Genomic DNA, 14,037 nt, shown 5'->3' on the forward strand with positions numbered 1-14,037 from the left:
TTAAGTGTGGGGCACACCCAAAGGGTTAGGTCAGTGGTATCTAAGAGCTAGGCTTGATATTTGGTGAGCCTGCCGCTAGCCATCCACTGGTAGCTCTTTGCTTCCAGGATGCTCTGAACTTGATGGGGAGTTAGAAATTTCAGGGGCTGACCAAGGGTAAGTTTACAGGCTTCCTCAGTTAGAATGGCTGTAGCAGCTACTACCCAGAGGCATGTAGGCCATCTTGCAGCCACAGAGCCTAATTGTTTTGAAAAATAGGCAACTGGCCTGGAGTCAGGTCCTAAGGACTTGTGTTAGGACTCCCAGAGCCCGTCTTCTTTCCTCTACATACAGAGTAAAAGGTTTTCCTAGATCAGGTAGGGCTAATGCTGGCATGGTAGTCAATTTAGCTTTCAGAGTCTCGAAAGCTTTAATCTAATTGGATCCCACTCTAGAGGGAGTGAGTCAGGGCCCTGAGTAGAAGCATAGAAAGGCTTAGCAATAAGACCGAAATTTGGGACCCAGAGCCTACAAAACCCAGCCATACCTAGAAAAGTTCAAAGTTGTTTTTTATTTTTATTTTTTAAAGTAATTGGGGTTAAGTAACTTGCTCAAGGTTACATGGCCAGTCATTTCTGGGTGTGGTGCTGAGTATCTGAGCCCAGATTTGATCCAGGTCATCCCGACACTGGAGTCAGTATTCTTACTCCCTGAGCCACCTGGCCGCCCCTAAGCAATTGGAGTTAAGTAACTTGCTCAAGGTTACACAGCCAGGTGTTTCTGGGTGGGCGCTAAGTGTCTGAGCCTGGGATTCAATCTCCAGGTCTTCTCAACACTGGAGCCGGTGTTCTTACTCGCTATGCTATCTGGCTGCCCCCAAAGCTGTTTTTTAGTGGCTGAAATAGGGATAGACAAGTTTGTCCTTTTCCTCTCAGAGGTTAAGGAGTAAGAGGTAGGAGTTACTTCATGGCCCAGATACTTTACAGACTGTAGTGCTATCTGGACTTTATCCAAAGAGACCCTATAGCCTCAACTACTCAAGAAATTAAAGGCTTCTGCAGCAAGCAGCCAAAGAGGCCTCCCGGGTGGGGCTACAAATAAGGATATCATCCACATACTAGATTAAGCTGCTATCAATTAATTTCAGATCCCTTAAATCCCTTCCCAAAGCTTGGCCAAATAAATGTAGGCTATCCCTAAACCCTTGGGGCAACACTATCCATGTTAGCTGACATGGACTTGTTTCCTCAGGAAGTATCCATCCAAATGCAAAAATAAATTGTGAGTCTGTGTGCAGAGGTATACAGAAAAAGGCATCTTTGAGATCTAGGGTAGAAAACCATTGGGTACCCCCAGGGATCTGAGTAAGTATTGTATATGGGTTGGGGACTATGGGGTATATAGGGATGACAGTTTTGTTAACAGCCCTGAGATCTTGAACCATGCAGTATTCTCCATCAGGCTTTTTCACAGGAAGAATTGGATTGTTACATGGAGATTGGCAAGGGACAAGGATTTTATATTTTAGGAATTTTTCAATTAATGGTTGTAGTCCTTCCCAGGCCTCAGGCTTGATTGCATATGGAGGGTGATGGGGGAACACATTAGGATCTTGGAGGCTAACAGTATCTGGGTTGGCATGAGTAGCTCTCCCAGGAATTCCCTGATCCCAGACAATTGGCTCAACTGTCTCCCAAACTTCTGGGGGAACATGGGGAAGTCTGGTGAACAGAGGACAAAGGGATATGGGAGGTTTAACTAGAGAAAATTGACCCCCCAATTTCACCATCAGGTGCCTTCCCAACAAGGGGGCAGGGCAAGAGAAGACAATAAGGAAGGAGTGTTCAAACAACAGATCCTCAAATAGTCAGGGGAGGGGATATGTCTCGAGACATGCCTTAGTTTTCCCTTCTATGCCCATGACCCAGTGGTTGGAGGGTCGAGTAGGGCCAGAGTAATTAAATAAAACAGAGAATGAAGATCCTGTATCAATCAGAGAGTGGGTAACCTTGCCTTCAACCTCCATGCTTGCCCAGGGCTCAGCAAGGGAAATGGAGAAGGTGGGAGCACTGCCAAGCCCCAGGCTTCCCCATCACTCCAAGTCTTGAGAAGACTGGAGGTCCGGGTACTAGGAGATGGCTCTACCACTTTTCCAACCTCAATCCTCAAATCCTCCAATGCCCGCCCTGGTCAGATGGGCACAGTTCTAGAGATGTTGGTTCCTGGGGCTCCCTCTGGGGGGGGTGCCCAGGAGGAGTACTCTTTGGACAAGTGACCCTACTTATGGCATCAAAAGCAGGTTTTCCCCTGCCCAAGTGACTGGGCTTCCTCCAAGGGGGTCCCTTGGAGGGGCTTTTCCTGACCATGGCCTCAGCCAAGAATTGGGCATGTTCTCTGTATCTGGTTCATTCCCTGCATTCTTTCTCCTCTGCTGCAAACAGGTCTTTGTTATTGAAGACTCCAAAGGCCTGAGCTATTTGGGGTCCCAACGCCAATTTTGGCAGTTTCCTCCTAATATCTGGGGGCAGATTGACTAATAAAATACATGTTAAGGATTGCTGCCCCTTCTATAGAGTCAGAATCTAAATTTGTAGGGGCTCTAGCTTCAAGCATCTCAGTCTTTCCTGATAACCTTGTTCTGAGAAAGTTCAATGAAAGATATAAGTAAGCAAGTTGGATCCATCTTCCTTCTCTGTGACAGTATTATCTTTTAAAGTCCCCCAAACAGGCCATGATTCATTGTCTTCTAGGCTACACCTAGGCCAAACAATGTTGCAAAAACACATCAATTTCCTTTTTAAGGTCTCCAGAGAAACTGAATTTTTTTATTTTTATTTTTTGCTTTTTGGAGGGCAACTGGGGTTAAGTGACTTGCCCAAGGTCACATGGCTAGTTTTTGTGTTAAGTGTCTGAGGCCACATTTGAACTCAGGTCCTCCTGACCCCAGGGCTAGTGCTCTACTCACTGTGCCACCTAGCTGTCCCCTACTTAGTAACTTTCAAATGTATCCCCATTCCTCATCTATTCTCAGGGTCGTTCTGACCTCTGATCAAAAGTAGTGAATGTGAAGAGAAATATGCTTTTCATAATAATCAATATGATATGTGTAATGAGTAGACTAATAATTTAGATGTTTCAGGATTCCTTCTTCTAGCTTGAGTCAGAGGCTCACATGAGCTTGAAATGGTCAGTCAAAATCTTGACAACTCTCTCCCGATCACTGAATTCTTGTGCTTGGGTACCTGCAGTGAGGCTTATCAAAGACTATGGAATCTGTTGCTGTCACAGAGCTCTGGGTCTGTGACCCACCAAATAACAACTGCCAAGGACCTAAAGCAGTGCTGTTCTTACAGAGCTTCAGGACACCTGGACCTTAACGATTATGGCACTTGTGTCTTTGCCCTGGGTAAGGATTGTGTGTAATCCTCCTTCCTCCCTCCCTTCCCATTGTGATTTGGGTATAGGATCTCTGCCTTCACTACTGCAATTTTCAAATCTTTTCCCTTAATGAAACTAATTAATTGAACTACTACTTGATTACTAGCCCTTTGACTCTAGACTGCTGCTTCCTCATTCTCAGATTAGAGACTGACTCACTAAAATCCTGTTAGCCATATAAATGTCTGTATGGGTGTGTGTATGTATGTCTGTGAATATGTGTGTGTGTCTATATATTCAAACTTAATTGTTGCCTTCTTGGGGAAAGGGAGGAAAGGACGGGGGAATAAAGAATAAAGTAAAAGTGCACAGCAGAGAAAAGAAAACTTACAAGGAATTGAAGAAAAGATGGGCAGCTTTGAAAACAAGGCGCAGTGTTTATTACACAGACTTTCTTGAAATGGAAATGTATTGCTGTATACTTTGAATCCTCTCTTCTGCTGTGCACATGACAATCCTTTTTTTTTCTTTCCTTATTTTGTATTGTTTATAATAGGTTTCTTTTTCTTCTCTCAATGTGTATTTAAGTTTAAAATAAATTAATAAAAAAGAAAATAGTGGCCTTTAAAAAAAAGTCTCCTTTATTTCTTAATTTAATGTATATTTGCCAGATCAGATTTGTCCTCAAGTGATGGATGTTGGATGACATCCAATCACTAAGGGAAAAACATGCTTTCCTATGACCCATCATTAGCCCAGTTGAGAGTCTGGAGCTTTATACCTTAGAAAGTATCTGGGATAGAAGAGACATCAGACATGAATGTCTCATGGTATGATGGACATTGGAATTGAATTTTCCCCCCCTATAGGGGGACAAGGAGAAAATAATGGTCTTAGAGGCTCAGAGAAGGGAAAATATGGGAAAGTCAATAAAAAGTATCTCTCTAGGGCATCATAAAATGAAATCATGCCGTGATTAAAGTCCAGAAAAATGCCTACCCTGCGGATAGGGGACACTGACTGTGGTGGTATCTGGGAGCAATTGCTGACCACAGTGTAAGTATCTTCATTTTCTATATATGTAATCAGGAATGCATCCCCAGGGAAGAGTGGCACATCAGAATTCCTGCTTACTGACTCCTTACACACACCTACTGTCCATTGCTGACTGTCTTCCACATGCACTTCCCAATAGTGAATGCCAGAGGTAAAGACCTGAGCCCCCAAAACGACTTCATCTTCAAATCGGTCTGGAGTGACAGGTACATTCTGCAGGCATCCCCCATTTCTGACTGTCTTCAAATCATTTGACAAGATGAGATAGGGAGAGGCACTTCCAGGATCCAAGGTCACATTCACCCTGAATGCATTCATCATCTCAAACATTGCAGTGATGCAGGTGGTGGGCAGTGGATGTCTGGCAGGCTCTGGACGTTCCCTCATCAGTGATTGAATCTGCCTCAATGTGTCTTCTGCCACCTGCAGAAGCTGAAGATTGGGTTTCTGGCAGATTTGTTCAATGTTTGTGATCTCCTCCCTTACTTTCTGAAGGTGCTGGGAGAATCTGACTTCATTTTCTTTGAACTTCTGGAGGTTTTCCCTTTCATCCCAGGCTAGTCTGTGAAAGTACCACTTCTCTTCATCCTGGAGGAAATCAAGTAATCTTCTGTATTCATCTCTAATGATCTCCCTCCAAGCATATGTTTGTTGATTCCAGAGCTCTTCTTTTTGTCTCTCCTGAGCCAGCATGTTCTGAATTGTCTCCACTTCTTTCCAGAGAAGATCGGAAGTCTCTTGGAGCTTGTCCCGAGAAGCCTCTGCAGCCTTGTGGAGAGGCTGCACAATGTGACTGCTGTGCTCCTGACTCCAGAAACAGGATGCACAGAGGAAGGATTGGTCCTCCCTACAGAACAAGGTTTGCTCCATCCGGTGCTTCTCACATGTGAGCCTTTCCTCTCTGATCTGCAGCAAGTAGGGCCTGAGGTTCCTGGCTATGTTGGCCAGCTTCCTTAGACGATGGTTGGGCTCTAGGTCTCTCATCTGGAAGGCCCTTCTGCACTCAGGACAAAAGCTGGGTTGGTCAACTTCTCTCCAGCTCCCCAGGAGACATGGGTGACAAAAGCTGTGACCGCAGCCCAAGGTCACTGGGTGGCTCAAGTAGTCCATACACACAGGGCAGGTCACCTCTTGCTTGAGGTCTTCAGCTAAATGAGCTGCAGACATATTCCTCTATTTCTGTTGGTCTGGTGGATTTCCCTTAGTCTCAAGAGCTCTAGATATGAGCTCCCAAGAGTCAAAGTCTGAAGCTGAAGGCAATGCTCTGTCCCTTTTATATCCCCCAGAGCCCCCAGACTCCACCTCTCCAGATTCACACCTGGTAGGTGGCAACTCACCTAATTCACACCTTGCTCCTTCAGGCTCTGCTTGGAAATAAGGTTCCAGAGCTGCTGCATCCACATCTGGGACTGAGTGAGCAAGGCAAAAGCTTCACAACTCAAGGAGTTCACTTCAGCAAATGCTTTTAAAATACTCTTTACTGAAATGATGGCAGGTAGATTTCAGAGAAACCTTGAGTGACTGACTAGAACTGATGCTGAGAGAAGGAGCAGGACCAGGACGACACAGTACACAGTAAGAGCAAGACTGCTGTGATCAACTATGGCTGATTTAGGTCTTTCCAGCAATACATAGAGACCAGACAACTCCAAAAGCCTCCTGATGAAAAATGCTATCTACCTCCAGGGAAAGAACTGAAGGGGTCTGAATGCCAATGGAAGTATGTAATTGGCACTTTTTGGTGCTTTTATTTCCTTTTGTTCAGTTTCTTCTTTCACAACATGACTAATGTGGAAATAAGTTTTACATGATTGCACATGTATAACCTATATCAATTTGCTTTCTGTCTTGGGGAGGGGGGAAAGGTAGGGGACAGAGGAAGAGAGAAAAATTTGTAATTCAAAAACTTCCAAAAAATGAATGTTAAAAATTTTCTTTACAAGCAATTGGAAAAATACTATTAAAAAACAAAATTCAAAAATAAAATAAAATAAACCTTTTATGTATACAGTATTATATTGAGGAAACAAAATGAAACTCTTCTTAAGTTAGCTACTAAGGGTAATTCTGGGGCAGTTTTCTTTGGTAAGTTCTTGAAAGATGATGTCTAGGCTCTTTTTTTTATTATGGCTTTCAGTAGTTCAATTCTTTTTAAATGATCTCTCCTGCATCTATTTTCCAGGTCAGGTGTTTTTCCAATGAGATATTGATTAGGGTCAGGTTTCGATGTGGCAGGATGTCTCAAAGAATTTCAAAGACTCAGGCTTACTCCAAACCACTTAGAGAGATTTATTGTGGATTTGAGGTTTCATGCTCTAGTGTGTGCCTAAGTTCCTTAGATGAACTTCTAATTTCAATAAGATAAGACAGACAATTTTATAGAGCATATAATGTTGATTACACAATAAAAATTTACATAGAAAATAGGAATATGATTGATATTAGAAAGGCAGGAGAGGTTTGTTAAGGGGTTAGGTAATAGGAGAGCAGGTCCCTTCTATGGTTCAGTGGTCAAACATCCTTGTCATGCTGTTTTGGTTGTTTTTTTTTTTTTTTTGCCCTTTTGGAGGGCAATTGGGGTTAAGTATCTTGCCGAAAGTTACATGGCTGGGTTTTTTTTTGTGTGTGTGTGTGCATGTGGGTGTTAAGTGTCTGAGGCTGGAACCAAACTCAGTCCTCCTGACTCTAGGGCTGGCGCTTTACTCACTGTGCCACCTAGCCACCTCGTCATGCTGTTTTCTGATTGGCTAGCTATTGTGGGCTTGTCTGGTCGAGATGGATAGTTAGGTACTGTGGTCCTGTCTTGGGCTAAATAGATGATGTTATTGTGGTTGGGTATAGGAACACACCTGTTCAAATATGTGGATTAGATCTGAGGGCAGTGGCTAGCTAAGGTCAGTGGGCATGCTGTTCAGTGTGACCCTTAAGGAAGTGAGACTATTGGGGCTGGGGCAGCTTTAGGACTCCATCATTCCCCTCTCAAAGAGTTGGCACCCAAAATCATTTGGGAAAAGGAACAAACATCTCTGCTTTTGTAGCTTCTTCAGGCTGGCAAAGGGTGTACAGCTGTCCTTGCCTCAGTGGGTCCCAGAGGGAAGGGGGAGGATGGAAGTAAACTGCACAAGATGAGTAATTGAGACTGGGTGCTCAGGTTTCTGTTGGTATTTGTCTGGAGGAGACAAAGCAGGCCAAGAGATTTATTATACAAGACCCAAATAGCAAAAAGAGGGCAATAATGAGAGAGGGCGTTAGGATGGAGGCAAGAATGGAAAGTAACCAGGAGACCCAGATGGAGGTGGAGCCACTAGAGATTGGATCATGGTGCAATTCCTTAACCCATCCTTACCTTCTCTTGTATTTTCTCAACCCTAAACTCAGCCATACTATGTAAATTATCGATGTACTGAAGTTGTCCCTCTTTTAGGTCTCCTTTCAGGGGTATGCGTAGCAGACCCAGAAATACTGAATACCCCCACACTCCACAGCCTCATATATCCAGACCACGGAGTTCCTTGCCCATGTTTCACTTTCTTCAAAGGAATCTGTGTCAGGCCAATCCTGGGCAGAAGGCCAGCAGACCAGGCAGAGAACAAACATGGGGGAGTGCAGTAAAAGGATCAACATTTTCAAGGTCAGAATAAATGATTCAAGGCAGCAAGTGAAAACAAGTAGAGGGAGTTAAATAGTGAACAAGATAATGAGTGCAAAGAGGAGAGACAGGATCACCTAGAGAGTGTCACCACTTTCCTTTTGAAGTCCTCTTGGGCAACTCTTTCTGGAACAGCAATTTCAGGTCTTCAATCATCTCACAGATCTATCCAGGGGTGCCTGGAATGCCTGGAGTGCCTGGGACACCTGAGGAAGTAAGTGTGCAGGTTTAATAGGGGATACATGGATCCAACAGGGGAGGTTTTATTGCAGTGGGAGTAGTGAAAATGACCCAATAGGGCCTCTTCCACTTTGTATCCAGCCATTTACTCCTATGGGCTTTCCAGAACTTTAAGTATACCAAGTCTCCCTGGTTCACTGGGGTGGAAACTTTACTGTAAGGAATGGCTAGTTTGGGGAGGTGTTCATTAGTATATTCAGTCAGGGCCTTCCAGACTGCTCCAAGCTTCATTGTAAACTGGGTGATTAAATGCTGTTCTGGGTCAACAAGAATGTCAGATGTTAAAAGTCACCAATACAGGAGATCAAAGGGGCTACATTTAATATCTCCAGAAGTGACGTGAACTTACCCAGTCCTCTCCAGTTTCCTCAAATATTTTCGTCAATACACGTTTGAGAGTGTGATTAATTTTTTCTACTTTACCTGACAGAGTGAGGATACTAGGCAGTATGTAAATGGTAAGTAATTTTAAGAGCCTCAACTAAGCCTTGGGTCATTTGGGAGGTGAAGGCAGGCCCCTCATCATTTTTCAGGGAGTGGAGCAGACCAAATGGGGAATGATTTCCTTTAGGAGGACTTTTGATGACTCCTGGGCTTTTTCAGTTCTGCAGGGGAAAGCCTCTACCCGGTTGGTGAATGTGTCTACTAGGACAAGAAGAAGTTTAAGCCTCTGCAAGGTGGCATGTGGGTGAAGTCTGTTGATTCTCACCTGGATAAGTGCCCATCCTATCAACAGGTTTTAGAAGGGGAGGGGACTGCACAGCTCCTTCATGATTCTCTTGGGCACATATGGGACATGCTTGGCAAACTTGGCTGATAGTTTCTCTCAGTGGGGTTCTCTAAGGACTGGAGAGCATTCTTTTCTAAGAGAGTGGCCTGGTGTAAGCCAAAAAGGAGCTTCCATTGGCTCTCTCCCAGTATGAAAAGTTGGCCTGAAACCAGCCTGAGAGGGAGAGTGTGTATCTTCTCTACCTAGCAAGAGCCTGTTCTTGGAGGCTATAACAAGGTTTACAGAATCAGGGAGCTGAGAGGTTAGAGGAGACAGTGTAATAGCTTGTACAGGCTGTCTCCCATGGTTGGAATACTGTCCCTTCTCATCTCTGCCTGTAGAGATCCCTGGCTTCCCAAAGACTCATGGTAAACTCCACCTCCTATGGGAAACCTTCCCTCTGGAGCCTTTTGTTCAAGTCTAAGTTACCTTCTTTCTACCCTGTATATATCTTATACATACCTATTTATTTACACGTTGCCCCTCTCATTAGTATGTAACCTCTTGAAGGAGTTGTATTTGTTTTTGCCCTTTTTAGAATCCCTTGTACTTAGCACAATGCCTGGCTCATAGTAAAGCACTTAATAAGGTCTTATGGGTTGATTAATAGAGGATAAATAAATATAATCTGTATATTAATATAATAAGGATTCTTATTTCTCTTTTTAAAATCTTGTTGATATATTTTGTTTTCATGTCACCTACATTTCCCAACATATTCCTCTCCCATTATCCAGAGAGCCATCCTTTATAACAAAGAATTTTTTAAAAGATAGTTCAGCAAAACTAACCAAGACATCAACCAAATCTGATATACGTCATGTTCTACAACCATGATTTCCTTTCTTTTGTAAAGAAGAAAGAATGACAGAGTAATACATTCTCATATCTCATCTTTAAGGCCAGGATTCTTATATTACTATTTCAAAGATTTGTTCATGAGCTCTTCACATTTCTCCAAAGCAGCCTTCTTGATAAATAATCTTTGTTTCTTTTAAATGATATTTTAGGCAACTGAAATATAGTGATCTATTGCCCACCCCCACCTCCAGAACTTACTGCATTTTAATTGAAAGGCTTACAAAGTATATACATATGTATGTGTATATATATATATATATGTACATGCACACAAATATGCATATATATACTTTTTTGAAGTAAATTTTAACAGGAATTTTATATATATGTATATATCTATATATAATTTTTCTGCAGTAAGTTTTAACAGGAATTTCCTTCCCTTTTCCAGTTCCCTTGCCAATAATTCACCAGATTTGGTCATTCATCAACATGGAAAAAAACCTTATTTGCTTACTTTAATAGAATGTAATAATTTACTACATGGAACCCTTTTCTGGAAAAAAAATAATTCCTTTCCCAAAGACTAATTAATTTCCTTTCCTTTTTTTTAGTGTCTATTCTTTCACCATCTAACATAGTACCTTAGACACAGCAGGTACCTTGTCAAAGGCTCTTAAATAAATGGACATTATTTGGAATCTGAGTTTTGGTTTGACATTGCTGTCAAGTACTGTTAGGAATTGCATTTCTCTTGTACTTGGATCTAAGAGTTGCATTGCACAATTTTTCTCAGTGTTGTCTCATGTGATGCTTTCATGAGATTTATAAACAGCCAGTAGCCAATAGTGACATAATCCAGATCTGTTTCCCCATCTAGAAATATTCCAGGAATCTGGCTTTTCATTTTCAGAGACTCTAGATTCTATTCATGGTTATTTCCTGGTTTCCCATTTCTGTGGAAACTTTGGCAGCCTGTGTCCTCAATGTTGGTTCCTTAGACACATTCACGGTTGCTGTATATGGGACTGCCAAATAGGACAGAAACATCTGTTTCCAGGGAAGATGTCCTGCTGTTGATGAATAAGAATTTAGATATTTTGAGAAAGTAATCAAAGTGGCATCCAAGAAGGTGCTATTCTTTTAATAAGATGTGGATAGGGTAGTCTGCTATTGTTTATGTTGAAAAATTCATAATTCTATTGTTTGAAGCAGGTGCATATATTCTTGTGATTCCAGAATTTAGAGTTTATGCCTGGGTCATCACCAGGGACACCATTTATCTCTACTTAGAAGATATCCTAGACCCTCATTGTCAATTGGATTCTATGTACAGAACCTCACAAGTATTTCCTTTACCTTTGCTATTTGAACAAGGGAGTTATGATTCTGTAATAGATAACACTGAGATAGCACTTTAAGCTTTACAGTGTTTGAGTTGACCTTGTCAAGTCACTTGACCTTCACAACAACCCTATGAAGTGGTATTATTATCCTAATTTTATAGATGAGGAAACTGAGGCTGAGAGAATTTATGTGTCCAGGGTCACATAGCTGGAAAGTATCTGAAGCAGGATTTGAACTCAGATTTTCCAGGCTCCAAGTTCAGTGATCTGTCTGCTGCAGTACCTCACCATCTAAGAGGCACAGTAACTTAAACTTGTTATTTTGTGCCAATCACTGAACTAAGTAATGGAAATACAAAGACACAAGTGAAATAATTCTTGCGCTCAAGGAATGTACATTCTAAAAGGGAAGATAATATGTACATGTGTAAATATGTTAATAAAAATTCATAAAAGGCAGTTATGAGAGGGATGGAATTCATAGCTTGGGAGATCATGTAGAACAGAGGTTCCCAAACTTATTTATCCTACTGTACCCTTAAAAAACTTACTCAGCATCCCCCTGGAAATCTACTTTCTTTAAAACTTTTACAGTGTTTTTTTTTATTTTAAATTTGCATCATTTCAAAAATCATACATTTTTTAAATGAAGCATCTTAAATTTAATAATGTATTATAAATTTATGGTTTCTTTCCTGCATTGAAATGTTGATGAGATAAAAAAAGACATTTTAATGAGTCATGTAACCATATAGTATTGGATTGTAAACAAGTCATTTTAGGAACATATTCTTGCCCATACATGCTGGACACATTTGCCTGCCAACACTTGCTTGTTAAGACCTGGTGGTAGACTTGACCACTGATCAGTTGTAACTTGTATTTTATGTGTTTATTTGGAAAATAATGTAATTACTATGACTTTAACTCTGTTATGTAACAGATGAACGTGTACAGTTTTTCAAAATTTTTCTACTCTTCTTTCTTTATGTTTCCACTGCCCTCTTATTTTTATTAAACCCCCACCCCAATTGTACCTGGGGCTATATATCCCCTGGATCATTCTAGCACCCCCAGGGGCAGAATCACCAACTTTGGGAGCCTATGAGTAGGAGATGATTATTTTTCTTTTCCTTTTTGGAGGGGGGAAGGCAGGGCAATTGGGGTTAACTAACTTGACCAAGGTCACACAGCTAGTAAGTGTTAGGTTTCTGAGGCTAGATTTGAACTCAGGTCCTTTTGACTACAGGGCCAGTGCTCTATTCACTGTGACTTCTAGCTGCCCCAAGAAGATGATTCTTTTTTTTTTTTTAAAAGCAATTGGGGTTAAGTAACTTGCTCAAGGTTACACGGCCAGTTATTTCTGGGTGTGGTGCTGAGTATCTGAGTCCGGATTTGATCCAGGTCGTTCCGACACTGGAGCCGGTGCTCTTACTCGCTGAGCCACCTGGCCACCCCTAAGCAATTGCGGTTAAGTAACTTGCTCAAGGTTACACATCCAGGTGTTTCTGGGTGGGTGCTAAGTGTCTGAGCCCGGGATTCGATCTCCAGGTCTTCTCAACACTGGAGCCTGTGCTCTTACTCGCTGTGCTACCTGGCCGCCCCGAAAGAAGATGATTCTTGAGCTCTCTACAAGGAAACCAGGAATTCCATAAGGTAGCAGAGATAACATAACACAATAAAGTCATTAAAGACAGTGTTGTTGAAAAGAAAAATCTTTGTTAGGGCTTCACCCTCATAAATCAGGAAGGTTCTCTGCATCTAATCAATTTCTACATCAATCAGTCCTCTCCTTTTTACTCTCACTGACACCAGTCCATTTAGGCCTTCAACTTTCACCAGGATTGTTTCTATCAGCTTCTGTGTAGGTTACTTGCCTCCCATAATTTCCCTTTCCTGGCCTGCACTGTTCAGTTTGAGCTGTGTCTAATGTGCTGATATGATTCAGTACTCCACTCAAAAACCTTTAGTGGATTCCTACTGTCTACTAAATAAAAAACATGGTTTTTATCTTGGCAATCAAGACCTCTGACAACCTGGCTCCAATGTACCTTTCCAGTCTTTCTCACACACTATTCCCTTTTCACATGCTCTGTTCCAACCAAACTGGATTACCCATAGTCTCCCATTCTCGTAACTTCTATGATCTTAATGCCTCTTGTGCCTGTTCTCCCTGTGCTTGGAACAGACCTCCATCTCACTCTCCTGTTAAAAATCTCTTTCTTCTTTCAAGTGACTACTCAATTGCTTTTCTTGCATGAAGCCTTCCTTGATTACCCTCACTAGAAGTGATCTCTCCCAAATCAAATCTCTCAGGACATTTTGGGGATCTTTCTTTTGCACTTATACCATTTTGCCTTGTACTCTAGTTCTTGGTGGGGGAATTCCCTGGGTCATTTATCAATACCAGACTCAGATGAGGACCAGGGTAGTGCAAGAAGAGGGGAAGGGAAATTTCCTTATGGGGATCAGAAGTTGGGTGAGGGATTTTTTGACAATGAGACCCCAGGGATAGATATGACTTGAAGCCATTGTAGTTGGCCAATAGTCTCATCCAGTTAGGAGCTTCAATCATTTAAATGCTAGAAACAGAGTCAGAATGAATTAGGACAGCAGAAAAATAAAAGCTGTCTGTCATTGCGTATGTGTTTATGGGCATTAGAATTGCTTAGCCTAAATGACTCCAAATTAAAGTCCTATCATTGTAACTACATCAAACAATTCAAAAATCACAATAATCTTTCTTTTTTCTTCCTCTTTTCCTCCCTCCTTCCTTCCTTCCTTCCTTCCTTCCTTCCTTCCTTCCTTCCTTCCTTCCT

At 41.9% G+C, this 14,037-nt stretch overlaps 1 protein-coding gene and 1 pseudogene across 1 annotated transcript in view; one reads left to right on the forward strand and one right to left on the reverse strand.

Annotated features, from left to right (window-relative positions):
* Positions 1-4,182: 4,182 nt before the first annotated feature.
* LOC138153138 (probable E3 ubiquitin-protein ligase TRIML1 pseudogene) lies at positions 4,183-5,580 on the reverse strand (annotated as a pseudogene).
* A 2,577-nt stretch (positions 5,581-8,157) lies between these two features.
* The window catches only part of LOC138153233 (vascular non-inflammatory molecule 3-like), a 25,982-nt gene continuing 20,102 nt past the window's right edge, over positions 8,158-14,037 (forward strand). Inside the window, exon 1 of the mRNA XM_069077362.1 lies at positions 8,158-8,276. Coding sequence (XP_068933463.1) covers positions 8,247-8,276 — 30 coding nt within the window. The 5' untranslated portion in view covers positions 8,158-8,246. The remainder of the gene's footprint in view (positions 8,277-14,037) is intronic.

This window comes from Petaurus breviceps, unplaced genomic scaffold, assembly GCF_028583685.1.
Source record: "Petaurus breviceps papuanus isolate PSGF00001 unplaced genomic scaffold, PetGlider_PUasm1.0 90977, whole genome shotgun sequence".
In the NCBI taxonomy this organism is placed as follows: domain Eukaryota; kingdom Metazoa; phylum Chordata; class Mammalia; order Diprotodontia; family Petauridae; genus Petaurus; species Petaurus breviceps.